At 41.4% G+C, this 27,428-nt stretch overlaps 2 protein-coding genes across 7 annotated transcripts; one reads left to right on the forward strand and one right to left on the reverse strand.

Annotated features, from left to right (window-relative positions):
* Positions 1 to 777: 777 nt before the first annotated feature.
* Positions 778 to 23,882, reverse strand: ankrd52a (ankyrin repeat domain 52a). Of its 6 annotated transcripts, none has more exons than XM_056424210.1 (28): positions 23,672 to 23,882; positions 21,184 to 21,267; positions 20,976 to 21,054; positions 20,696 to 20,766; positions 20,297 to 20,497; positions 20,117 to 20,204; positions 19,683 to 19,825; positions 18,364 to 18,576; positions 17,612 to 17,690; positions 17,396 to 17,510; positions 16,743 to 16,825; positions 16,527 to 16,644; positions 16,353 to 16,421; positions 15,765 to 15,905; positions 15,486 to 15,551; positions 14,661 to 14,772; positions 14,262 to 14,333; positions 13,962 to 14,163; positions 13,743 to 13,830; positions 13,493 to 13,610; positions 12,740 to 12,959; positions 12,555 to 12,642; positions 12,364 to 12,459; positions 11,770 to 11,915; positions 11,358 to 11,440; positions 11,164 to 11,246; positions 10,796 to 10,887; positions 778 to 10,511 (listed from the first exon to the last, which is right to left on the reverse strand). In XM_056424210.1, the coding sequence occupies exons 1-28, from the start codon at positions 23,771 to 23,773 to the stop codon at positions 10,240 to 10,242; spliced, it is 3,324 nt and encodes a 1,107-aa protein (XP_056280185.1). In that variant the 5' UTR covers positions 23,774 to 23,882; the 3' UTR covers positions 778 to 10,239. The 6 variants fall into 6 exon arrangements, with proteins under 6 accessions (XP_056280185.1, XP_056280186.1, XP_056280184.1 ...); XM_056424211.1 differs by having other exon boundaries at positions 12,364 to 12,447; positions 17,606 to 17,690; XM_056424209.1 differs by having other exon boundaries at positions 17,606 to 17,690.
* coq10a (coenzyme Q10A) lies at positions 22,674 to 27,341 on the forward strand. Its single transcript, XM_056424216.1, has 5 exons — positions 22,674 to 23,169; positions 23,893 to 24,042; positions 24,144 to 24,336; positions 24,615 to 24,716; positions 25,090 to 27,341. Exons 1-5 carry the CDS (start codon positions 23,036 to 23,038, stop codon positions 25,255 to 25,257), a joined length of 747 nt encoding a protein of 248 aa, XP_056280191.1. The 5' UTR covers positions 22,674 to 23,035; the 3' UTR covers positions 25,258 to 27,341.
* Positions 27,342 to 27,428: the final 87 nt, after the last annotated feature.

The following is a 27,428-nucleotide window of genomic DNA, read 5'->3' on the forward strand; positions in this document are numbered from 1 at the left end:
ATCTATCTGAAAGTTGTTATATCTCGAACAAGTTAAAATAGTTATTCAAAGGATAGTATGATACACATTTTCTACAACCAGTGAAATACATGACATTACAAATGCTAAATAAATAATTCTAAGTAATATGTTGGAATCCTAGTATACCTCCATGATGATGGAATTACCTGTATATTATGAATATATTCATTTATTTCTTAATTTGTGAAAGGGCATTTTCTTTATTCATATATTATTAGGTATGTTATGCCTCTTTCTCAGCCATGTATTGTTGCAAATTCCCTGCATGAGGCCGAAGGTACACAGGGAGGATATGAAGAGCAGCCAGCATGAGGGGAGTGTATAAGTGCATGTAGAGTGCGTGAGGATATGGCTGAACAGAAGAAGCAGCACATTGCACATGCGAGTCAACATCAGTCTGTACCAGTGTTATTTCATGTCTTCACAATGAATGTGTCTATATGAAAAATAAATCTAGCCCCAGGCATTGGTAATCTACACTTCTGTATTTTTGACTTACAAATTTAGTTTTGGCAAGTAGATTTCTGACCTAAACCATTAACGTTTGAAGAACTTTGTTCAGTTGTGACATTTTCACATATAAACGAAGATTTGATATAAACTTCTTCAGACAAATATGTAGATGCATAAAAAAAAATAAAAAAATGTATTCAGCATCACAGCTCGAAGCTATTACAGTGAATTTAATAGAGATGCTAATTCAGGGTGAATCATGCTCATTGATTCATCGCCAAGAATAACTCCATATTCAGGAAATATTAAGCAATAGCACTTTATTGAACACAAACAACCCTAAGCCACAATACTGAATAACAAGACCAATTGGCTGCAGCAAACATTTTATAAAATAGATTCAGGTTTAATGTCACTAAATTGTTTTCTTCTTCTTCTTTTAACGTCAGAAAGACAGATGCAGGTTTTTCCAAAACAGTGAATGATCTTTTACATATTTAACATTTTTGTCACAAATCATCATTCACATGTTTACATAAAGGAATAACAAGGCAAAGTGCTTTCAGGATTGCATTGTCCAAAAATAAAATAAAAAAATGAATGGCTTGAGGTTTATGTGTGACAGTGGGTGGATGACAGGGGAGTGGGGCTGGACCTGTCTTGGATTAGGTGTGGGTGGATGGATTGGTAAGGGGCATGGGGGGGTGTCCTGGTCAGTAAACCTCAAACCTTTCACCTTGTCCTGTACCCCCTATAGTCAAATTGAATGCACAATATCAGGGCAGTGTGGAGACAGGTGCCTATGTAGCAGAATTAGTTTTCGGCGTGGACAAATGGATTCAAAGGCATACGGCTCGAGGGGCTCAAACTCGCCCCCGTACAGAATTACAAATCCACCCTACTATCTTTGTGACAACCTGTGGTACCAATACAACTGCAGGGTAATCGATCGCTGACCCAGAAAGAATGCTGTAAACGTTGAAATTATGCATACTAAAAAGGGCTAGACAGGGAAGTATACGTACAAGAGGAAAACAAGGGAATAGCTGGTGTTAAAAAAAAGAAAAAGCCAATGCACGGTTACTTATTTAAAAAAAAGATGAATCCTCTGACCATTCGCCACTGAATGTTAAAGGGGATAGACTATCTTTATAATCTGCATCAAAACATTGTCTGGCTTCACATTCCAGTGGTAATTTGTCGTATAAATGCTTCTCATAAATAGTTTTTTTCAACGTCAAATAGACATATAGACGTACAGCACAACCAAGCACACTTTTTAAAATGTATAACTACCATTGCTTATGATAAATCTGTATTCCTGTACTGTGATTAGACTTTGTGTGTGTAGGTGGAGCGACAAACAATACTCAAGGCTGCAAAACAAGGAGGTAGGAAATGCTACTGAAAAACAGCAAGGGATGCTAACATGATCTTCCACTTAAATAAATGTGAAATACACCAGGCCTGAGCTCGACTTCTTGAATTATGCTGGCGCCAACAGCTGCTATTCCAGTCAGTGTTTAAGGAGCAGTGTATAACAACGACCATGTTAGATGTTCACCTTTTACCACCAAATGAATTCACAAATCTAAAGAATTGCCGCTCACCGGATAGCTCAAGATGTCGACTTGTGTAGCAGTTGTGGTGATTTACTATCTGCAGAAACCTTAGAGGCCCAATCTGCCCAAAAATGTAAATCGTGCGTTATCCCTATAATTTCCGACTGGTCATATTCTAAATTGAGTGACTACATTGGTCCTGTTGTCACCACAGGTGTGGAACGCTGGTGATGTCATTGACTCCTTTGCACACAGTAGAATAGATTTGCAGATTTGTAAACGAGGTAATCAGCGTTAGGCTAAAGAGGGAACCCTGTTATCGACACACATCCCCACTTCATTCACTAGCAAAAACAGGAAGATTTCCTCAATCAGCTGGACCAGACTCTGGAAAATTAAATCAACTTTGGAATGTCGGGATGGACGAGCCGTCTTTGTTATTCTTATCTTTCCTTCTGTTTGTTTGTGAAGGTGCACCGTAAAACTATTTGATTGCAGCTCATCACATGCCCTGATTCACAGTCCTTCCCCTCATACGGGCTCCTTTGTATTTCCCCAGATACGCCACTCAAAGTAAACAGGCAACCCGTTATCTGTCATATTTTGTTCTTTTTAATAAAATGAAACAAGGAGGCCTCAGCAGCAGATCAGTGCCTGCTTTAAGTCCAGTTGTGAATGGATTGTTAAAAGCTTGTGAGTTGCAATGAATTGGCAACATCTACAGTGAAGCGGACTAAACATAACAACATGGACGGGACTAGCTGCTCCCCAAATGTCACAGAACATGCAGTATTACATACTTTCCTACAGGCTATTCCTAATAGCACATTCAAAGGGGCTCCTAATGGGCAACTTCTCTCATACGGCTCTGCTTTAGAGTCATCAAGCTTGGTGTGAGACGACCTTCACCAGGGGCTCACCGAGGGAGCAGGTCGATAAGGTGCTCCATCAAAAGATTGATGCCTTATTTCACGCAAATGCGTTGCGTCATTCGGTTCAACAGGTTCAGAAGCAAAACACTGGAAAGTGTTCTGAACATTTCTTTTTCCTTTTGTGTAAAACAATCCCCCCCCCTCCCCCCTCCCTACCCCACGAAGACACATCCTCTGCTGGTGAAAACAAACGGCACTTTCAAAAGGGGAATGTGTTTCTAAAACCACAATCACAGGACCTCCAAGTAACAAATTCTGAAAACACGCAGGCTGTACAGAAGATATAAATCTCATAAGTTTCTTAACTGTACACGCTTTAGGCTACACGCTGAAAAAGGAGGGACACGTAAGACCCTTAATGCTTAACATTGAAAACAAATAAGGCATTTCATATTTCCTTTTATCCGCATACGTCACTGACAGCAGGTCTAAATATTTTTGAGAAAACATTTCATTCAAAGAGGAAGAGGATGCATATACACATCTACACATGCAAATGAAAAGGTCTACCGGCTATGAACCAGAAGTCCAAACGACAATACCATCAAAGTCCATCAGTACAAATAAAAAATATGCACCTATTCAAATCTATCAGTCAACTTGTGCACGGTTCTTTCTGAGCAGGCAGCTTTTAAAGTCGGATATCACAGTTTTAAGAATGAAATATCAAACACACACGATCAAATGCCACCTCCCTGAACACAAACTGAAGGACGACTTGAAATCCTTCATTTGCTACAGATGAGTGACTTTTGGTGTCAACAAAAAGGGCATATTAAATAATGGGTTTTTTTCAACTGAGGAAGCAATAATAAACAAAAGGTTATTGCACTTTTTTATCTTTTGTCTATTTCAAAAGGAGGTCAGCTTGAGAGAAGAGGATTCATGCCTTAATGTCGTGGTAAGACAACAAATGTTACATCACTTATATGGTACGATCACACGTTAACACTGCACACAGCTACTACTGCAACCCTACTTGTAGTCAGTCTACCCTACAGAACACAAAACAATCTCAACAATCAATTTGCAACACAGTCACAACAAACAGTTTGCCTTAACTTGATCTTGAATGCAGGTACCGTGTCATATAACAATTTGGTTAAAGTTACTAATCGCTGATGAATACCAATTCCAGAAGAACAGGCGGAGCAAAGCTCTGAAATTCCAGACAATGGTCTTTCTACAGTTAACTGTATTACTGACAATCACAACTCATGTTCTCTGCACTCAAGGAGTCCAATGTTATTCCTCTCATCTTTGCCTAAATTTGGTCGAAAGGCTCCTTCACGTCTTGGTGTTGGGAGAGCCGACCGAGCCCCGGGTGCCTTCTTTGGATTTGTGCTTTCGTACAACTGATCCCCATCCGTTCAATGTTTGATATGCCGGAAATCACAACAGTAACGTGCAATTTATTCTGCCACCCAAAGGGAGCACTGTCACTGGAAATGCATCGTGACATCCAGAAGGAGCTATTTAGGTGTTCTCTTTTCTTTTTTTCAAATCACATTGGGTTGAAATAATCACGCTCAGAGGGAAAATGAGCTGTGTCGTGTACTTTCAGTGGAATTTATTCTTCCCATTATAAGGCTTCTGGGAAATACAAATGGAAGACCGTACCTTTCGGTAGTTACAAATAAAAGGCACCATGCCACCTCTGTGCTCGATATTACACAGGTCCTATTGGTGTGTGTGTGTGGGGGGGGGGGGGGATTAATAACCAACTGCTCAGGCAGGGAAGGCGGTCGAACTAGCATGAGTCACACAGTCAAATTGTATTGTTTTGACTTTCAGAGGTAAAGTTTTATAGCTACCTTCATTCCTCGCCTTAAATTAGACCGACGCCTTTACCCTTTATGACTTGCACCAGATAATAGAGTCATCTGTTGTAATGAAGAGAACGTGTTGAAACTGCTTTTCTGTTCTAAAACGGCATGTTTGTGAATGTTTAGGTTTGACATGCATATATTGAAAAGTCTCACACACACACACACACACACACACACACACACACACTACGAGAGAAATCTACACGACTGGCATCAGGAGAAACGAGAAGAAATCACAGAGGATAAATGTCAGCGTCGTCACACAAAAGAGCACTGATGAGGTAAAACTGCAGGTCCAATAAAAAGTACAAGGTGCAGTTGGCTGCCCCTTTGTCAGGTAGGAAACATGAGACATCTGCCAACACTAATCTAACACTTCCGCATAGATACATCTCTGATTTAGGCTGGTTTAAGCAGAATTACACGACCCACAACAAGATAGACCACACGATTTGAACTCTTTGTTAGCAAAGCTGTACAAGCATTTTTCATAAGAATTTCCTTTCCATCCAACATTTTTTCTTTTTTTGAGGTACACCACTTTTATCTCCAGGGTCATTTGGCTCTGGATGACGAAGAAGCCAACGTTGATTGTTTACGAGTGAATTCTGAATTCGTTCATTCACAGTGGCAAATATGGCGATATCCTAACCTCTCACGGCAATCTCTGCACCATGGCAACCTTGAGCTATGTGCTACCTTAACTGATTTGTGTGCTTTCAGACACCCAAAAGATGTCTGTCAGACCAAAATTAGCCAAGAATTCTGTTTTTTAGCAATCCAACCAAGCAGCTTAACTCAACAGGTGATGCAACTTCTCAGGTACTGCCAGGTATTGTTTCCTTTTTCAGCTTTTAAGGCAAAAGGCTCAACAGTAGATCTGAGAGTTGAATTGAAATTTGCCATTTACTTCAAGTAAGAACCGAGACATCCATTGAGGCAAACCCATTCTATACTGTGTATACACCATGCTTTTTTTGGGACATCATTTTTGTATCCAGGTAGCGCACGCAGACGCACACACACACACACACACACACACACACACAGGATTGCTTTGCCAATACCAAAGGGACTACCTATATTCTTCAAAAATGTCCAATAGATTTCTATTAACAGCACATTTTAACAAAATACTTGCATTTAAGTTCTAATATCCCATGCAAATATTTCTAGGTTTTCTATGACTTATATAATTGGTGAAAAGACATGCAGCTCCAAACACAAAACTGTAATAAGCCTTCTTCTGAATGAATGATGTACGTCTAAAGGCAAATAAAGGTTTCGATGGCACTAAATGGGTGTAGCTTAGGTGCATTTCTGTCAAATATAGGCTATTAACGAGTATGTGTGATCATATCTACTGCAGACCTTTTTGTCCCTCTTGTTATTGTACTGTAAGGCAATCTCTATGGAAAGGATGAACATGAATGTTAAAGTCATCTCAACTCTTCTCTTCCGTTGACCTTGTAGGCAACACTCCACACAAATATATATGTATAGAGAAAGAAAGCGTGATATTACGCAACAGCAGGCTTATTCTCCAAACAATGCCACAAAAAAACCTATCCAGACCCTCAATGCAGGAAGACGACTACACATACCGTATAATATGGAGAGAATTAGGTTATTACATGCTACATGTATAATCATATCCACACAAGACAAATGAAGGGCAACAGTTTAAAGTCGGGAGAAAACAAATTGTCCTGCTCCAAACTGACCCGACATTCATTTCAGTTAGAAAAATTCATGGCTCAGATTTGATGGTCAGACTGTAAACTGCGTGAACATATGCATAAATCCATTGCTGCTTTACGAAGAGGTTGTCCCCTTTGGACGCATTTTGGCAATTAGGCCTCATTTGTGACCAAAGATTATAACATCTAACCCGCATTTAACTCTTCCATTGGCATTTATGCTATGATTTACTGAATTGGCCTAAATGGATGGCAGTGCAATGTTTGTGCTGCACACAATTAAACACACACACAGACACACACACACTATTGCTACAATTGGACCTTTCATTGCTGTTCCGTTTCTGACACCAGATATATTGTATATGCTCCACTTGTTTAAACTGTTACTATATCAAAATTGTGATCTAGCTCCATACACAATCACTCAATTATCACTGGTACGTACACACACACACACACACACACACACACACACACAAAATAAAGCAAAATAAAGTCCGAATACTGTGATGCAATAATAGGATTCAGTTACATTTTGTATAATTGCAGGGGCAATCGCTCCATGTACTGGTCAGATAAGGACATCACAAGAGAGAGAAATGAAACCCTGCCTGAAAGAAAACGGTCCGACAGCACCGACCGATGGCAGAGAGTATGTCGAGTGTTTGAGGAGCCTGAGGTGTCTGTTGAATCACTGGACTGACTGAGTGACTGAGGCCAGTCTGTGTTATTAACAGAAGGCTGCAATGTAACCGTGTCACTTTTTTGGGCTGGTTGCCCAGAAATAGAGAACACAAAAAAGTCAGTGGGCAGTGGACACCGGCCCTAAGTATTTAGAGACATTTCTTTAAATAATGCATTATTAGAGTACAATTTTGTTACAGCCTTTGCTGGTCTCTTGTATCCCTACCTTCCTGTATTCAGCAGCAACACACATGCATGTAAACGTAAATACATACATTACATCTGCTCTAATTTGCACACTTAGAACTTCAATGTACTAAAGTGCGTGCTTGACTATCTAATTAAGTGCTGTGGGATTAAGGTTAAAAAAGGAATTAAATTCTGTAAAATACCATCAAAAAAAAATGTAGACATAATCATCCTGCTGAGATCTGACTAGATTAATAAATTCTGCTTGCTGCTATTTCAGCACAGATCCTGAGATTACAAAACGTTTTGTACCTATCCCGTTAATAGTGATGTTAAAAATCAAAATCATAATAATAAAACTGTTCTCAAGAAAATTATAGATCGAGCAAGAGAACAAAGGCTGGGGATCACCAATTACAGTAGCTCCATTTCATTTATGTCAGTTATGGAGGTCAATTGAAATGCAAACTATGAAACTATGACACTGACTGAGAACTCAGTGCTCTGAAATGGACTTTTTAGTAAATTAAGTAAAATTCAAGATTTTTCACAGGGGTATTTAACAACATCTCCTAGTATAGGTCCTCATCTCTCATCCAGTCAACTAATGTGTGCAATTGTGCCACTTCATTATCAGCAGATAAGAAGTTATCACACCGATGAAAACAATCCGACTCGGAGTAATTCAACCACCAGCACATGGTCAAAAAAACAAAACTATAAAAGAAACAGACAAAATAGCATAGATATAACATCTAAAAGTCACAAACAGCTCTAGTGGTCCGATACAATCATCTTTAGTACCAGAAATGGGATGAGGAGACAACAAAATGAACACCAAAAAAGCACATATTTGGATTTCTGCTATTCCTGAAATCTAAACAACAGGTATTGGCCGAAGCAAAGATCCCTCTCCTTTTCATTTTAGCCCTATCTGCCTTTATAGGGAATATCAACTCCCTGGTCATTGATAATGCCGGGACATATAAAGATATGCCGAGCAATTCCCCCCTCCCCACAAGATACTATGGGTGAAACTGTGGTTTAATGCTGTTGCTATCAAATGGGTGGACAGAGAATCAGTCTCAGGGCTCATCGTATTCTGCCATTATGCAATCCAACTGAAATTATTTGTTACAGAAGGCATGGGTCAAAAGGCATTTCATGAGATGCCATAAAGGCAATCCAGTGCATTTCAATCCAGTGACAGTAAAATGCCCGGCACATACAGAGCCATTCGTTTAGTCTTTAGGTAATTTTTCATGAAATAATAATAAAAACAAAAACACATTCCAGGGAAACAAAAGCCCTTGTGACAGTGATTGTCGATTCAAAAACGTTCAAACAAAACAAAAAAAAGCCAAAAGAAAATATTGCTTGAAAACTGCCCAATGAAAATAGCAGACATTACTCTTTTACGGTTGAAATTGATCAGAGATGACCACCAAGAAGTTGAGATATAAGCTATTAGATGTTTTAAACTATTTCATCAGCTCCAAGAAATACTCTTAGTGCGAATGTGTCAAAACCACAAAGCTGATGGCCGGTTCAACTTCAGTAAACACAAAGAACAAAGAAATAATACGTCACGGGTGCCTAAAAACCAAAACCGATTGCTCTCTTTCGATAATTAGGCCTTTCAAATTTGGAAATCTTTTCCAAAAAACACTGTTAAATAGATGGGAAAAAAATTGAAATGGCTTGTTCATTTATGTGCTCAGATATATGATGCTTTGATGAGGTGTTGTTGGCAGATATTACTAATAAAGCCTCCATCTAGAAATAAACAAGGCCTCAGTCAGTCACTATCCTACAGACTTTCTCCAGTCCGACAAAAGGAGAACGTTAGGCCCACGGACCCTGGGTGAAGATGAAGCAGCTGCTAAACGAGTTGACGAGGTATATCAAGATCTATTGTCTTTCTCTATACAGTACAGTTCATCTCAAATAAATAATTTATAGCCATAATAGTGTTGATCAACTTTGGTCATAAGTTATATGCTTCGAAACATTCTAGCTTAACAAACACTTATTTAGCATCTTTAAAACATGAAGTCAGCATAAAGAACAAATCAATGTTACAACGCTGACCCGAACATTGCTCTCCTTTGGAAGGAGACATGCGAATGTATTCAGCAGCATTACCAAATTATCTTAAAATGCCAAACAATTCTAGACTGTACTATTAAAGTACACTATGGAATTAACATATCTGTGACCCTTTTCCTAAATTTCGGATTTTACTGTGAGTACACAAGCATTGCACTCTGAAGCAAAATTTCGATTTTTCTTTTTCCCTTGTGTGGTTCCTTCATAAAAAATTCTAGGCGAACAAAACAAAAAAGAAAGAAAATATAATTAAAAAAACAAACAAACAAACTCTTTGATCATTCTTTTGGGAAGGCTGTATGTTCCTCTACAAGGTCACCACAACTTATATGATATGACTTTTATATTGAGCGATATGAAGAGAAAGACAGGTGAGGATGCAGAGATTTGCATGCTCTTAGATGTCGGTTATATAACTATGTCGACATGGTTTTAAAGGGTTAAATGATTTAGAGATGGCCAGATTGCTAGTCTTTGTGTTGGATGCCACACTTTATCTGAGTGACCTTGTAGAGCAATCCGCCTCTACATATTAAGCTCTACCAGGAGATGGAGGAATGGGATCTAATTGCATATTAGGTTTGACTGCACCTCGAAAGAAGAACAAACACTCACGCACACACAGACACACAAACACATACATACACAGAACAGACACTGGGCGGGTGCTCTCCTGGTCCTCTGGGCCTTGTTAAAGGGAGCCCCCCCCCTGGTGGTGACGATGGTGATCGCAGCTGACTGAGGGGGGCACGTGACCTCACTCAGACAGACACCCGTCCAGGCCAACCGGTGCACCGTGGCGGTTTTTGACGTAGCCGTTGTGGAGGCCGTTGCTGGGCAAAGGGGCGCAGGCGGCAGTGATGCCGCAGTGCTTCAGCAAGTTGAGACCCGTGGAGGGGGAGACGGTGGGAGAAGGGCAGGAGCAAGAGGAAGGGTCCCGCTGGGGGAAAGGCTTCATGGTAGAGAGGATCAGAGCCAGGCAGTCAGCCACGTCCTTGTTGGGAGCACAGGCTAGGGCTGGGGTATGGCCTGGTGACAGAAAACAGATTCACATTAGGGCTGAAACCATTCCACGAGAAAATCAATCACTAAAACTCATGTAACCATGGCTTTGTTGAACCCCTCTACCCACACCAACTTCAGCTCCAGATATCTATCTAACCATAAAAAAGACTTTAAAAAGTCAATGTCACGCTAAATCATTATAAACATTGTAAGACTCTTAAAATAGCCGAACTAACTCTTCACTGTGACACTTTCTATCATCAGACTGGATGAGCTCTAATGGCTAACCAGGCGTCAAAAGGCCTCACCTTCCTCATCCACAGCCAGCACCGTGGCTCCTCTACTCAGCAGTGCCTGCACCACCGTAGCCAGGCCATTACGTGCTGCAAGATGGAGCGGCCTGGAAGAGGATGTGGGAAAGAGTGTGAGAAACAACGGGTAGATCTGCTATACATTGAAAAGAACAGCCCAAACTTTAAATAAAAGTTGCAGCCTTAGGAGTAGCAGCCATATGTAAACGGATAACAAAAATGGCTACACCGTTTAAGGATATTGGCTTACACAGGCTTCTGTAGAAAATGTAGGTCTCACAATTATTTAAAGTAAATACTAATAATCTTCATGTTCTTTGTCCCCTTTTTTGTTGATAGCTTAAAAGTATTGCTCGCTTTCTCACATTTGCAGAGCGCCGTTGGTGGCGTTTATGAGTGTGGGACTGTGGATTTCCCCCAGAATCAGCAGGGCACACATCTCATGGGCCTGAGAGACAAAACAAAAGAACAAGTGAAAAGAATTGCATGGGCATATGCCCACATACTACTTGGTGTATGGCATTACAGTCAGGCGTTAATACAGTGGGACTTTGCGTACCTTGCTGCAGGCCAGGTGCAGGGCGGTGTTCTTGTTCTCATCCAGCAGTGTCAGGTCAGCCTTGGCCCGGTGAAGAAGGATGGCTGAGGGACATCAAGACACCAAGTTGGACAATCAGCGATGTATTCTCAAGAAAACAACTCGTTCTTAAGAGAACAACAAGAAAGACAGGGCGGCTGTAGCTCAGTGGGGTAAGGGGGTCGTCCTGCAACCCCAAGGTCGTCGGTTCGATCCCCGCTCTCCCCATTAGTTGCAAGTCGAAGTGTCCATGAGCAAGTCACTGAACCCCCAGTTGCTCCCCGGGCGCATCACTGCAGCCCACTGCTCCTTAATAACTAAGGATGGGTTAAATGCAGAAATGCACCTATACTCTGTGCAATGACAATAGATTGAATCCAATCCAAAGACTTACCAACGGTGCCACTGTGTCCCTTGTCAGAAGCTACCATCAGAGCAGAGCATCCACTGTTGTCCACTGCGTTGATCTCTGTCCCATGGCGAAGTACAAGCTGAAGTCCCGCGACATCCTCAGCAAATGCAGCAGCATGCAGTGGGGTTCTACAGACGGAGACAGTCCAAACAATTACTATATGATCAGTGTTAAAGCTTCAGGGGCTCTAGCAGGACAACACACGACCAACTACTTGATAAGACCGAAGTAGGATGAGGTTTTGGTATGACTACTAACTCTATTATGAGAAAAACATTTGTTATCAGCTTTAAAAACATCTTTTAAATCTACTTTTCTTCTGAATCAGTTGCACCAAATTGAGAAAGTTAAAGGGATAGTTTGGCTAGTTTTTAAGTTGGGTTGTATGAGGTACTTGTGTAAATTTGACATCACAACCGTACAGAAATCCTGACGATGTGTAAAAAAATAAAATAAGAGCAGTGTGTATTTTTACATGGATTGGATATTAATACGTTCACAGTATTTATATAGTACTTAGACCTGCTCTATAATAAACAAATACACTTTAAAAAGTTTGTTTTTCTGCATTCTCACCTTCCTTTGACATCTCTGGTGTTAATCATGTGGACCCCAGCAGACTCCAACAGCCTCTCTGCAGCACCGCTGTGGCCATTCATCCTACAAGCAAGACTGAAAGGGTTAATGCAATGATTTAATCTAAAGCCACCTTAGTTTTGAAACAGTAAGAACTGCAATAAAAGCACAAATGCCCACAGAATACTCACAGAGCACAGTGCAGGGGGGTGAAAGGGTTTCCCTCTTCATGGATAAATGTTTTAAATTCAAGTAAAACCTCCAAACAGTCTTCGTGCCCTAAGAACAAACACACTCAGCATTATGGACAGCTGTGACAGTGATTTATTGCAACATTTAGGAATAAGCCATTTCCAGTGGATCAAACTAAGCAAACCTTTGTAAGCAGCCCAGTGTAATGGGGTGTATTGTTTGTTGTCCAGCAGTTTATCTTGTTGGTCTGTGGCCACGGCGGCCTGCACCAGATTGGCCAGGATCTCCGTATGGCCTCTGGATGCAGCGTAGTGCAGCGGTGTCCGACCCTGAATGTCCCGACACAGTGCAGACGCTTTGTGCTCCAGCAGGGCTGTCACACAGTCATCTTGGCCCAACACCGCCTGAACAAAGCAAAAAGGCTATGAGATACCCTCCATTGATACAACTACAAAATACCAATTATAACATCTTTACGTTATAGATAGAAGAAAATTCCTGGCCACATTTCTTCTTCAGGTATTCGACAGCTTGATCACAACAGCAGGAATTAGATTTAAGCTACTTTCTTGGACATGGATCTCATATTCTGAGATCTGTCTTTGAATGATATTGAAGTTTTTTGGCTCCTTGACAGATGGTTCTAGTAAGACTTTAAAAAAGGAGCTTTAACCATCATTCCTTTATGTTACTATATTTTACTTATTTGTCAACAGAAAAATGTGCCGCTAGTTGCAGCTTAACTTTTTCATCAGGCATGTTCCAATTTAGCTATATGATGAACTACAATTGTTTGTGGTGAAGTGCAAGTAATAACTCAGACAACAGAAGTCAACATTGACTATAAAGCATTTCAATTTAATTCTCACTACCAAAGTCTTGATTTAGTTTTTGTGGTGCAGCGGATGCTCTGCTATAGAATTGTTTTTCGACCTACCCCTCTGTGCAAAGATGTACTGCTCCTCTTGTCCTTGGCATCTGGCGAAGCACCCTTCTCCAACAGGAAGTGGACACAGTCAGTGTGACCTCCCAGAACAGCTAGCATCAAAGGGGTCCTGAAAGGGACAGAGAGAACAATAAAGACATTTTACTGAGTGCTGATTGGTCAGATTTGCTATAGACATTAAACTGTCTTTGAAAGCTGAATGTACAAACTGAAGCCGTGCTTATCAAAGAAAACAACTCACTGGCCAAATTTGTCTGCAACATTGGTGAGATCTCCCTCCTCCCCATAATCAATCATCATGCGCAGGCACTCTGAGTGACCATTGGAAGCTGGTATAAAAATAAAGCACAGGAGATAATTCAAACAGCTATTCTCTGAAACTTCAAATGTAGACCATTCAGCGTAGTAACAATCAGAAACACTGTTGCGCCGTGAAATCTTCCAGCAGAGAGCTGCACACCTGCAACATGAATTGGAGTCCACATGAGGCGGTTGTCATTGAGGAGACAGGAGGCCCCCTGAGCCAACAGCACCTCCACACAGCGGGCATAGCCTTTCTGGGCAGCCAAGTAGAGCACAGAACGCCCTGCGGAATCCTGCATGTCCACGTAAGCTGCCGTCTCCGTCAGCACACGCAGAGCCTGCCAGTGGCCCTTTTCAGCCTGAGGGATTAGAGAAGGGCAGTCACAACCTTGCATGTAGTCAGCATTAAGAGGTTGATGACAACCGGTTTCGACCAGAGTTGGTTCAATGTACTTACAGCAAGATGCAGAGGACTAACTGGAATACTGCTTTCTATGTCTCCTAGTGCATTAAAGGACATCTCCAGGAGCTGAGAAATAAGCCACAAGAGTGGATTACATTTTATTTACTGAAAAAATAAATAAACATGCTCCACATAAATATCAATTAAAAGTTAAAACATGTTTTCATCATGCACAGCCTGCAAATATTATCCCATTAATTAATAATGTTGTCAAAACAACACGACCGGAAATATATTTCATTTAACGGAATAAATAATTGTGTCGACAAGTCGTATGGACCAGATCTGGGTGATCTGATGAGTGGAATAACTGGATGTATTTAAAGGGTGACATTTCAATTTTTAATGCGTGTGCAAAAAAAGTGATTTCAGATTAAAAACAGACAAACTCACCAGCTCCAGGTTCTGTTTGTTGCCATGGTAAGCTGCATAGTGAACAGCACTGTAACCCTTTGAGTTGACCATTGATGGATCAGCACCGTTGTCCAAAAGATGCTCCAAGCAGCTGTTATTAGAAGGCCACAAAACATGAGAGAGAGTATTATAGAAAGAATACCGGAGGCATTATCACTAACTTTGAACAGTGGTTGCCAAGCTTCAGCTTTGGGTGCCGAAACTGAAAATAACGGTTGACATTTTTGGTCATTTGGGTAATAATAATGAAATTGTGACATGCTATACTCCCTGTCATGTGTATGTTGTATATGCTCTGCAGTATAATTTCCCATTCTGCTCAAAGCTGCCGGGATGCTTTGCCTCCCAAATTCTAGTTTATTTTGTTAAATAAATAATGAAATTTGCACATTTGCTTGTGATGTTTGACTGTAGGGTAAAAGGTTCTGCGAGCCCGTCACAACTCAATTTGCTCCGCTAATGTCTCAACAGACGTCCGTGTGCATGCAGCGTTGTTCAGTTCTGGTTCTCATTGTTACAGCAATATTTACATATCACTAATGCAACAATGGTCAAATGGAGGTGCACGGGTTGCAGTTTAGGGTTAGTGCAACAAGGCCAAGAATTGACAGCCAATTTCTCAAAATAGTTGCCGTGGCAACCCATACTGTTGAGCCTTGAAGATAATTTTATTGCGTGGCCTTTAGGCACAGATCTTCTCCACTAACAAACTTGGTGTCCTTTTATTGAATTTCAGGCCTTGATCACTTTCGTCATAGTCGTAGTAGGAGAGGAAAGACAAGAAAGGAAGAAGAAAAAACTCACAAGTACGACTCCTTCGCCTCATCCTCATCATTCTGATTCTGGTTCCCAGAGAAATGCCTATCAACTCTGAAAATAACAAGAAATGCTCCGATTCAATACATTTTCTTGATATACAACATGCACATCATTGCAAGATCACATTCCTTGGTGTGTTGCTTAGATTTATACACTGTTATCTAATAAGCCCAGGTCAAGAAATTAAAATGTTCACCAACTGTTTGCATTTGATAAACGACAGTTGACAGTTTGACACAGAAGGAGAGGGAAAAGTTTTCCAACCTGCTAAAGGCTTGGGAAGCGGCAGAGTAGTGCAGGGGAGTGCAGCCTGTCTGGTCAGGCTCGTTGACCTCAGCACCAGCGCTCACCAGGGTCACAGTGCACTGGTACCTCCCATTAGCAGCCGCATAGTGCAACGGTGTCCTATAGGCAGGATGAGAGGAGAGAGAATAGTCACTCAGAATGGTTACATGTATAAAACTAGAACGGGCACTCGGTAGAGCGCATACCTTCGCATATCAAAAGATTGGGCATTGAATTATGAACATTTTGGCATTAGTTGCATGCCAATTGGATAAAAATTGACCGCGCTATGGTAAAAAGATGTTGACCTTTTCATGACCTTGACCTTTGACACGATCAATCCCAAAATCTAATCAAATGGTCCCCGGATAATAACCAATCATCTCACCAAATTTCATGCGATTCGGTTTAATATTTTTTTAGTTATTCGAGTAACACTCATACAAATAAATAAATACACGGCGATCAAATCATAACCTTCCGCATTTTCAATGCGAAGGTAATGACATTTTAATTCCCGTTACAGCAAATGAAAACATCTAAAATAGATGAGGAAAAACAACTCACCTTCCCATTATGTCCCTCTTATTCAAGTCCGTACCGCTACTTAAGAGCAAGTTCAGACATTCAACGTTCCTGTAGAGAAGGATGATCATGGCGAGGACATGAAGTTACAGATGACATCTGAGACCAGAACATTGTTGGTCATTCTAACATGACTAAGCAGATTCTGCATTTTACCCTCCAGAGGCAGCAGCGTGTAGACAGGTCCTCCCAAAGTTGTCAGGGGTGTTTATGTCAAAACCAGCCGATAGTACATGCTCCTTACTCATGGATGAAACTATACTGTACAGCTGACCTGTCGGGTAATGAAGAAACACAGCGGCGGTAACAGCTATGTCAAAGCATATAAACATAGAGAATAAGAGTGCACATTTTTGTGGAACAAAGACAAACCTGAGGATAGTAACTTGCGACAACAGTCTGAAAACCCGTACAGTACAGCTAAGTGCAAGGGAAACATTCCATGGATTCCACGTCTGGAAATGACAAAAACATTTCAAAAAAAAAAAATATTAGAGAAGAAAGCAAATGTTAAAAAGTAAACTAGGGAGGCACTGTTCTGACTTTTCCATTCCGGATACCGATGTCTGGGCTTTAGGTATCGGCCAATTTAGACTACTGATCCGAAACCGGCGTTTAATTAATGAGCTCAACATCATTCTTTCTTCATGTGTCAGGCATGACTTTAAACATTAATTTATTTACTTTGTAAAAAACATTGCAAGAAAGAAAGACATTTACTAAAGTGTTATTTTTTATTAAAATAAATCATACTTGGTTAAAAAAAAAAAAAAAAAGAGTTAAACTTTTAATGCAGCAACAAATTGGTCAGAACTTAAACAGGAATTAAAATTCCAGCATATCATTTATATAAACATGCATGTTGGTCTGATGCATCCCTAAATGTGACCCTTTTTATAACCATCTGTTTTACAGCATGTATACAGTAATGCCTCTTTGTATAAAGGACTGTACTTTACTGTGCTATTACAACCGTATAGCATGATTATAGCCATCTATAATACGACTTAAGGATTTTATGATACCTGGCCGTGTCTGCTCCGTTGGTCATGAGAGTGCTGATCAGCAGTTCATGGCCGTACTTAGCAGCAACGTGGAGAGGAGTATTGCCATACTTATCCACACAATCAATTTCCCCACCTGATAGAAAGAAGGGAAGAGGGAGTGAATAGAAGACTCATCATGAATCAACAAACATCTTCCCACAGATCAGTCAGACAGGATAGCATGCTCACCGTTACCGTTTTGGATGAGGATCTGAGAGCGTGTGAAGCGTCCATGAATGGCTGCCATGTGCAAGGGGCTCTTCCCTTCTTTGCTCTGAAAAAAAACAACATATAAAATCATATTATTTCATCTTCAGTAGAGTTCAGAGGTAATAACAAGTCAGAGTTTAGAAGTGATCAAGCTTCAGAAAGCTGCTCCAGTCACAGTGCTCATGGCCAGTTTGACAACTGAGCATCTCAAACAAGTTGTATGCAGTGTTTCTGCAGGGAGCTGACGCGAAGAACAAGTAGTTTTCACACCCTTTGCCATTCTTATCAATATAATACATTTTAATGTCACACGTCTCTTTCTCATGGCATAATTTCTAAGATCTTGTAAGCTATTAAAAGATGATTGATTTTCAGTCTCATGCAGTCCCTTTTCACACATACTATGGAAATGTTCTGATTTCTAACAGCTAAATACATGTGAAAGATCAATCTACATTTACGGAAATAGAGTTTCGATAGGCAAGAACAGACTGTGTATTATCTCCATTTGTTCTCCATATCTACCCCTCGATGTTAATTAAATGACTTTGGACCACGGCATGAAACCAAAAACTCTTCCAATTTGAAATTGTGTGTAAAAGTCTTGGACAATGGTAAAAAACAGACAAAACGTAGTGCATGACCACATCTTAACATTTAATTATCACCACAACAATGAAGGAACAGTAAGTAAAGTCATTTGCAATTGTCAATTCCATGCAAGACTCTTGTCATACCTGCTGGTTGACATCTGCCCCATTGTTGACCAGCAACTCCAGACAGAGGGCACCATTGGTGGAGACAGCGGCCAGGTGCAGAGGGGTGTAGCCGCACTTGTTGGGCTGGTTAACATTAGCTCCATGGTTCACCAGCTCGGTAGCCACAGCCTCCTGTCCCATGTAGCAAGCCACATGGAGCGCAGTATTTCCAAAGCAATTGGGCTCATCAATCTGACAGCAGAACACAAACAGACACCAGATCAGACTCAACCAAGAGCCTGAAGGGAAGAGTCCTAGAAATCTTAAAATAAGTGTCACATTTTAGCAGATGATAAGACTATTGGTTGAGACAACATTACAGCTTAAATAAACATATTGATATATATATTGTTTTTATAGATATCAAGTGGTATATAAATACTAGGGCTGTCAATCGATCCAAAAAAATTAACTAATTAATCGCACATTTTGAAATTCATGAATCGCTATTACAAGTTTTTTTTTCTTCTAAAGACTAAATGTTCTAAATGAACGAGTAATCACTTCAGACAGCGTGTATTTCAGACACTTGTTGAATTGTATTCTTTTTTTAAAGACAAAACTTCACACAGCTGTGTTTTCAAAGAGGCTCCTACATATAAAGTGCCAGCGAGGTATTTAATATCGTGGATAAATTGTTTCTTCAGTGAAACATCAGATTAGTAAACAAAGGTGTATTTGAGACCCCATTGGTCCTGTCATCTTTAACACTGAACAGCAGCAGAACCAGTGGCCTTGGTAACTGACAAATGTGTCATGTTAACCCTCTGGAGTCTGGGCTCATTTCCTCGATTTTACAAAAAAATGTAAATTCACCTTTTTAAGGCTTTTGCATGTGACACATCCCAGTGTTCCCCCCACCATTCTATCAGCATATAATCAGCATGTTATTCTGTCTCGATGTGTCGGTCACTCTTCTCGGATCTCCGTCTCGCGCGCCGCAGAGCTCCATGCCGGCGTGTCTGCGCGCGCATCGAGCGGAGCAACAACAACAAAAGTCCCCTGCACCTTCCGCCCCGCGTCACCGACACGTCGCCCTCTGTTTCTCTGTGAATATCGAGGAGCAGACGGGAGGAAGGAGGCGGACTGCCGCGGCTTGACACTCAGAGGAGTGCAAACACTTCAACGACACCGGAAGTAAACAAAGTTGCGTTAATTGCGGTAAAATATTTTAGTGCGTTAATCGCGGCCAAATTAATCGCATAGATTAACGCGTTAACGCTGACAGCCCTAATAAATACACACACACACACACACACACACACACACACATATATATAAGAAGTAAAATCACTCACCTCTGTCCCCATCCTCAGTAGATACTTTACAATTTCGAGGTGACCACTTGTAGCTGCAGCATGGAGCGGTGTGTATCCCTGCTTATCCTTGCAGCTCTTGTCTGCACTGCGGGACACCAGCAATTTCACAATCTCTGAATGACCTACGGGAAACAAAAAAAAGGGAGAGAACATTTCAGTATCATCTTTAACACAAATCATAATACATTTGAAGGATTCAAAGCAACAGAGGCCATAGACAAAGAGGTTCAAGTATGAGACACAACAATCACCAATTGTAGTATTTTGTCCCCAGATACTGACGCACGTACTTGGCAATGTTATTGCTCATCATTTGAGTGAAACGTGGCATGAACAATAAGAGCTTTTACAGCTTTTTGACAATGGAAATGTGTGCTGTGTGCAGAATTGGCAAGAAAGCAAAACTTGCTTACCCAAGTAAGCAGCACAATGGATGGGCTGTCTTTCCTTCTTATCGATGACACTCAGGTTGGCCCCTTTGTTGAGCAGCAGCTTTACCATCTGTAAGACAAATAAAAACAATTGTAGAAAAAAACAACTCAGGTTCTCAAGAAAAAAATCTGAAAATGGGAAGCTAATAATTCAAGACTCACCTCCTGAAACCCACTCTGCGCTGCATGGTGCAGGGCAGTTCTGCCCGTGCGATCTGCCATGTTCAGGTTGCTCAGCTGGGTCAGCAGGGCCTCTGCGCAGCGAGTGGCACGGTTGGCAGTAGCAACATGCAGTGGTGTCTGCCAGAACTTGTCTCGTGCATTTGCCTCTGCTCCGCGCCTCAGCAGCAGACCTACTGCCCTCTGTGGAGAAGGAACCCATCAGATGAGCTTAAAGCATACATTCTATCTGCAGTTTGCTGCATTTCCTTTGGTCAGCACAATGATTTGGTGCATACATCTAAATGAGTTCTAGAATCACTGTGGGTGAATACATAATGGCATTAAAAGATGAAGTCATCCGACAGAGATAACTGGACTTGGCAACGGGATATTGCTTACTTCATTCCTGGAAGCAGCCGCCCTGTGCAATGGGGTCAGCCATACATGGTCTTTAGCATTTACAGTGGCACCTGGCAGACAAAAAAATCATATATTTTAGGAAAAAACCAGCAGGTTGTCGGTGGAAAGAGCAAAAAAAACTGCAAGGTGAACTGAGAATGAGGGAAATCTGTATTGGAGTTGCAGCAACGTTTTGAGTGTGCACCCCACACCGTTAACACAGAGGACTCAACATTAACACACAGCCAAGTATCAGTGATGCATACAGCAGCTCACTCACCTGATTCAATGAGGAGGTCCAATATATGGACGTCACCCACACAGGCAGCAGCATGAAGTGGCGTGCGGCGCTCTTGGTCCTGTGGGTATAATCAATTCAGGGGAATATGATTAAATCTTTAGGTTTAACATATATAGATTAAAGGGCAATCGGGGTCCTTCGTGAGAATAACCCGTTTGAATTGCAACTAGAAGTGCATTTTACATACCAGTGCATTGACATCCTCCTTTTTGTGCAATAATAGTTGAACTTCTTCAGCATTACGATTGAAGATAGCCTGGACCAGAGGAGGCTGCAACACACAAATACCTGCTGAATTACGTTGCACATCTTAACGTTCACAATGACCCAGAAAGACGATTCGTTCGTGAACATATAACGTCACTGCGCACTATGCAGTGGTTAGTGTGCTATCGTGATGTTTGATGCTGCATTTGGTGCATTTACTGTAGCGTTGGGTACCGAATGCGATTCCCGTTTCCTTCCAGGAATTACACCGAGCCCTGGCTGAGGCCTACAGGCCCCTGTCTACCTAGTAACATCAGCCAGCTAAACCGCTCTGGAGCTAACACCGCTACATAGCTGGCCCCGACCCCGAGCAGGGCCGAGAAAAGAGCAGCAACAGCGTACGTGTTTACGTATGAATGCAAGCATCCTCGCTAATCACATGGGATTACATCATGAGGTTTCCGACGTGCACTTAAATAAACACGCACGACAAAAAACGAAACAACTTGCTCCGCGAATAAGACTTAAGCTAGTATATCGCGCACAAGAACAGGTCTTTCCCAGCAAATAGACTGCGCCACCGCAGACACGGAGCGCGTCCTTTCATCGTACCTGGTCTGCAATGTTATGTACTCCCATCTCCCAAACTCAGCCAGGACGGAGCTCCTTCATGAGGATAAAACTTCGAGGTATATTGCGGTGCGCTACTGTATCCACTTTTCAGACTACACCCATAGCTGGTTGCAAACAGAAATACGGTCTTATCTGTCACTGTTGTTGTCTGTATCCAATGTCTGGTTTGACGATACAGGCTACGACTGGACTGGTCCGCCTACAGGCGTGGCGGTGTGTTTCCGTCGGCTCGGGTGAAATGGTGCCATCGCGTGACTGGAAACGGTACCGCGTTGACGCCGACCGCAGGCGACAACATGGACGGCGCTTACTTCTGCGAGGTCAAGTGAGACGTTGAGGGTCGAGGGGGCACCGCGACAGAGACTTTCAGTCGTAGTTACGTAACCTCCTTGTAATTGAGCCTAGTGTTAGTTGGAGCTTGACGAAATCATGTTGTCTCACTTATAACTGTTTGTGGCGCATTTCCAACCGCATCTCAAGATTTTTTTCTGTTTAATTTTTTTAATAAGTTGCACAAATGTACCGATACTATGGAAGCCCGTTTCCGCCACTGTGATAAAAAAATTAAGATCATGTAAGTCATAATTATGAGATAGTAAATCGAAATTATGAGATAGTATCTCATAATTATGAGATAGTAAATCGAAATTATGAGATAGTGAAGTCATAATTATGAGATACTATCTCATAATTATGACTTACAGGATCTTAATTTTTTTTATCACAGTGGCGGAAACGGGCTTCCATACTATGCAATACAAATGCGCATCTTAAATCATTTTACTAAACATGAGCCTCCAGCACAGTGGGGGCAGCATTTCACCCAAAACCGTCTGGGCCTGCAGAAAAAGTAACAGCGTCTCCCACCGGCGTAGTGAATTTAAACGTAGAGTGATGTGAGTACGTAGAGGCGGGCGGGTTATGAAACAGTGTTAGCGAAGGTTGGCTAACGTTACCGAGCGTCGGTGACGCCAACGGCTCTGGACGCAGCCGGATACGTCGTTAAAGTGACTCGAACACGACGAGACGGTAAACCGCTAACGTTAGCTAGTTAGTGAGGACAGTCACAACTAGCTGTTATTACAGGTCGGTCGGCACTACAAGTGTGGTGTTTGGACCCGGATCCCACTGCCCGGAGCTCTTTGCCTTTCGCTTCGCACACCCAGGATCGGTCTTCCTCGAACTGCGTGGCTGATTTAATGGCAGCCACGGCCAGTGCCCGGCGGTTACCCCTGGGCGTGCGGACGTTTAGTGACTTACTCCAGATCGCCTCTGTGGGATCCACTCGCTCGTGTGGGCTGCAAAGAGGAGGATGCCTGCGACAGAACATCAGGTAAGAAGACTGTCGTGGAAACACACAGCGAGTCGGACAACACGGAGTCAATGACACCGTCTCTTTTGGACTGAAGGTCATAATTGTCGTATTTATGTTATTTCTAAAGTGTGACAATGACTTATGATATACTGTTAGCTTATGTAACCATCTATACTTGATCATTTATAACACGGTCACATATGCAAGCAGAAGACACCTGTGATATATAATGTTGATGTGATGGGAATGTCCATTACACATTAGAATAAATAAATAGACCATTGTTATTGTATTGTAATTTCTGCAGCAGATTATGTACCAGATTTGTTAAAATAGAATACTTCTCCATATTTCACAAAGACAGACATCACGTGAGGAAAGAGCAACAGCTTTTTTGAAGTCTAAACGACAACGAAATGCATTAGTCCATAACGCATTTTGTTAGATTCTAATCTACACGTTATCTACTGAAAAACATATTTCTAAGTGGTAGTCTGAGCCTGAGTGGGTGTCAAATTACCTTTTGCGATTCACAGAAGAGGACCAACTCAGAAAACACCAGCACAGTCACAACACAGAGACCTTCCACGACCTCCTGGTCCAGCACATTATGTGTTCTCATTGACTTTAGTATCTGACAACTGGAACGTAGTGGGCCTTTTATGGTGTGGACTGTGCCTGTGGCAGGTTTCACTTTTTCCAGAATGTGGCTTACAGAAAAATATATCTGTTATCTCTCAGACACTTGTCGTCATGCGGCATTTTGATGACAAGAACTCCCAAAGTGCTCTGCCTTCACGACTCGGACACAATGACCACGGCTCCACAAAGAAGAAACTTCTTCAGCCTGATCAACAAAAGGAAGGAGTACTCCGAGCGTAGAATACTTGGGTAATTTTTCAGCAGTTTCTACTAATAATAACTGTCATTTATGTGTTTCTGAAATATATATATTTCTAATACTTAACCTTGCAATGCTCTTTCTGCCATAGGTTTTCTATGCTGGAAATGTATGATGTAGTTGCCAATGTTGACGATTACAAGCACTTTGTGCCGTGGTGTAAGAAGTCCCAGACCATCATGAAAAGAGCAGGCCACGCCAAGGCTCAACTTGAAGTCGGATTTCCTCCATTTGTGGAGAGATACACGTCTATGATCACTAACGTCCGGCCTCATCTCGTCAAAGTAAGTGCCAGTACCGTCACGAAATCTGTCGGTCCTGTGAACGATTTTACATGTGATGTTTAACGTGATATCGATGGATGGAATGTTGTCTGGCGATGGCCGTGTTTGATGTTTCTGCAATGTGAATGCGAATAAGTTAAATGTCAGCACCTGACTGAAAGCAAAGCGGTCTTAGACGTTAGTTTATGCAAATAATGTGTGTGATGCCAACAAGCACCCCATTGTTCATATGTATCGCCTCTAATCACGTCATTTATTTCTCTTTTGGGTGATTTTAGGCAGTGTGTACGGATGGAAAGCTATTCAATCACTTGGAGACGATATGGCGCTTTAGTCCTGGTATTCCTGGTTACCCTCGCACCTGCACGGTAGACTTTTCTGTAAGTAGCTTGCTTTCCTGTAGCGAGAAACACTTTATTGCCAAACGTTAGATGAAGAGCTAAATACTATTCTCGAGTCTGTACGATAAATATGAAGCCTGAGCCAGCAGATACTTTGCTAGCTTTGCATAAAGACTGTCGGCATAACTAGCCTGCCGGACGTGTCTAAACGGCTCATTCTGGTTTTTCGGGTGGTTGCGTGTGAGACGGAGCCACGCCAGCTTTTTACCCTTTTCCACTCTATGCTAAGCTAACAGTCTGCTCGTCGAATCTTCAAATGAATGATAACGGGAAAGCAAATAAACACGTTTTCCAAAATGTGAAACTATTCCTTTTCAAACGACTAAAGTGATTGTTTTTGTATCTTCAACAGATATCCTTTGAGTTCCGCTCTTTGCTGCACTCCCAGTTAGCCACCATGTTCTTCGACGAGGTTGTAAAGCAGAATGTCGCTGCGTTCGTGCGGCGCGCCGATAAGACCTACGGCCCAGAGACTCGCATCCCGCGAGAGCTGATGTTTCACGAGGTGCATCAGACGTGATCTCAGCAGCTGCATGTTTTCATCTGGCCTTAAAGCACACCAACCTTTATTCCCTTTATCAACCAAACCCGCATGATGCCTCTTTGTCGCTCATCAATTCACGTCTCCAGCTCCACGTAGAAATCCTGGACCCTGAAGATGTTAGACATCCAACTCCAGGAAGCATTTGGTTGGAATTCCTTCCTCAACACATTCTCGTTTCTCTCCTCTGTGTGTTCAGTCTGTCCGCCGCCACTCAAAGGCTGCTTGTTTGTCAGAAGGAACCCACCATTGCTCTCGCTTTCAGTTACACGCTGTCAACAAAACAGTCAATCATTGCGACATCATGTTACCAATGCTAGAGTGGACTATTACCGTAAACAAAAAGCACATTGACACTGAACCAAACGGTCTTCTGCTGTCTGCAGGGATCGAGTCTTATCGTGTGATCTCAAGGTTGAATGCCACATCGACACGATATCAAATCTCAGTGCGTCAGCTGCTCAGACCCGACGAGGAAAGCAGAATCGTTGCCTCTGCTTTTAACATTGACATTATTTTCAAAGTGACGTTTCAATATATTATTTGAAATATAGTACATATAATTAGTGGTCATTGGCAAATTCTTACTGTTTTATTAGGGGGGGGGGGGCCTTGAGTGTAAAAATATCTTTGACATGCACAATGTTTCACAGGGAAAAAGGTCATTTCTTTATTTAGTCAGCTGTGCCCTCCACTCACTTGAGGTTTGGAACATTTTGCTTTTACTTGGATGCTGATGTGCTGTGAGAATTGTGCTTTTGGACATTGAGACTTGGCCTGCCGATTACAACAATGTCTTATTTTACAGCCCAGAACGAGTAACTATTAGGAGAATAACATAAGAGGGGAATATAAACTTTGCACCAACAACAGCGTCTGATTGACTGGAGAGTATTGTGAAATACTGTAAATGGGGATTAAAAATCGAGCATATATTTTTCCCAGGTTATCACGAAATTATAACATACTTTTTAAAATAAGGTGATCTGTTGTGATAAGATCAATATTTAATACATGCTGTAACAGATTCCCTAGTGTTTTCTTGTGTATTTTACAGTTCACTGAAGGTCATCAGAAGGATGTTGGAGTTCTATCAAGAACATTGTTGGTATTAAATATACTTGTGGCCTTCAGAATAAAACATCATCATTGTCTATGGGTTTCATGCTTATTTTTGGTCAAGTTGAGCTTTTACTTGTACACATTAGAATGCATTGATATAACTAAGAAAGAGGCAAAAACTGTTTGTGTAGCATTACTCATGCATGACTTTAAGTTGGGATTTATATTTCATTTGTAAGCAGCCCGTGGCTTTATTCCTTTGGTTCATTGATTGTATCTGTTGCTTTTAGTGTTGACCATGTTCAGGTTGCAAAATGTCAATGGAAAAAGTCAGCATGTGACCTTTGTCATAATAGGCAGTACATTATGTCCACATGCTCATACCCTTGTGAAACTATCTTTTCAAAGCTGATGTGCTTTATGCTAAGTTGATTGGAAATTAAGAATAGTTCATAATCAATGTATGACAAAGGTTAATTCAATAAAAATCCATCTGGGAATCACTGGCAACAAAATAAACAATCAGTCCAACTTTTAAAAAGATTGTTCAATACTATTTTGAGTGTTGTATCTTTATGGATTAAGGTGTGGCGCTCATCAGTGATGTTGGAACTTGTACGAATGCATTTTCATCCCAAGTTTGTTGAAACATGTTTTATTCTCGGTATGTTGCTGAGATGGAATTTCTTGCCAAGTTTCATTCTTATAGTTTCCAATAATCTGTAAATCCAAAAGTTATTTTAATAAACCAAAGAAATATTTAGAGTATTATATGATCACCTCAGCGCTCCAACTCCACAGGAATGGCAGTTGTGTGAATGACCATTGGTCTCACGGCAGCAGTCTTGTATGTATACAGGGATGGAGGCACTTTGCTGTCACTGCTGCTACAATAGAATATCATTTTTCATACACTTCAGCTCACACTTTTATCTGTTGAAAGCTTAAGTAAATACGGTGTGTATTTCAGAGCTTTATTTAAATAAAACAATTGGAATGTATTCCTATGTGCATTTTTTTAATTTACAGTCAAAGAAACTTAAATAAAGCACTGCTGAACTTTAATGCAACAAACAGTACAGGTGCAG

Source organism: Pseudoliparis swirei, chromosome 9 (genome assembly GCF_029220125.1).
Source record: "Pseudoliparis swirei isolate HS2019 ecotype Mariana Trench chromosome 9, NWPU_hadal_v1, whole genome shotgun sequence".
NCBI classification, from domain to species: domain Eukaryota; kingdom Metazoa; phylum Chordata; class Actinopteri; order Perciformes; family Liparidae; genus Pseudoliparis; species Pseudoliparis swirei.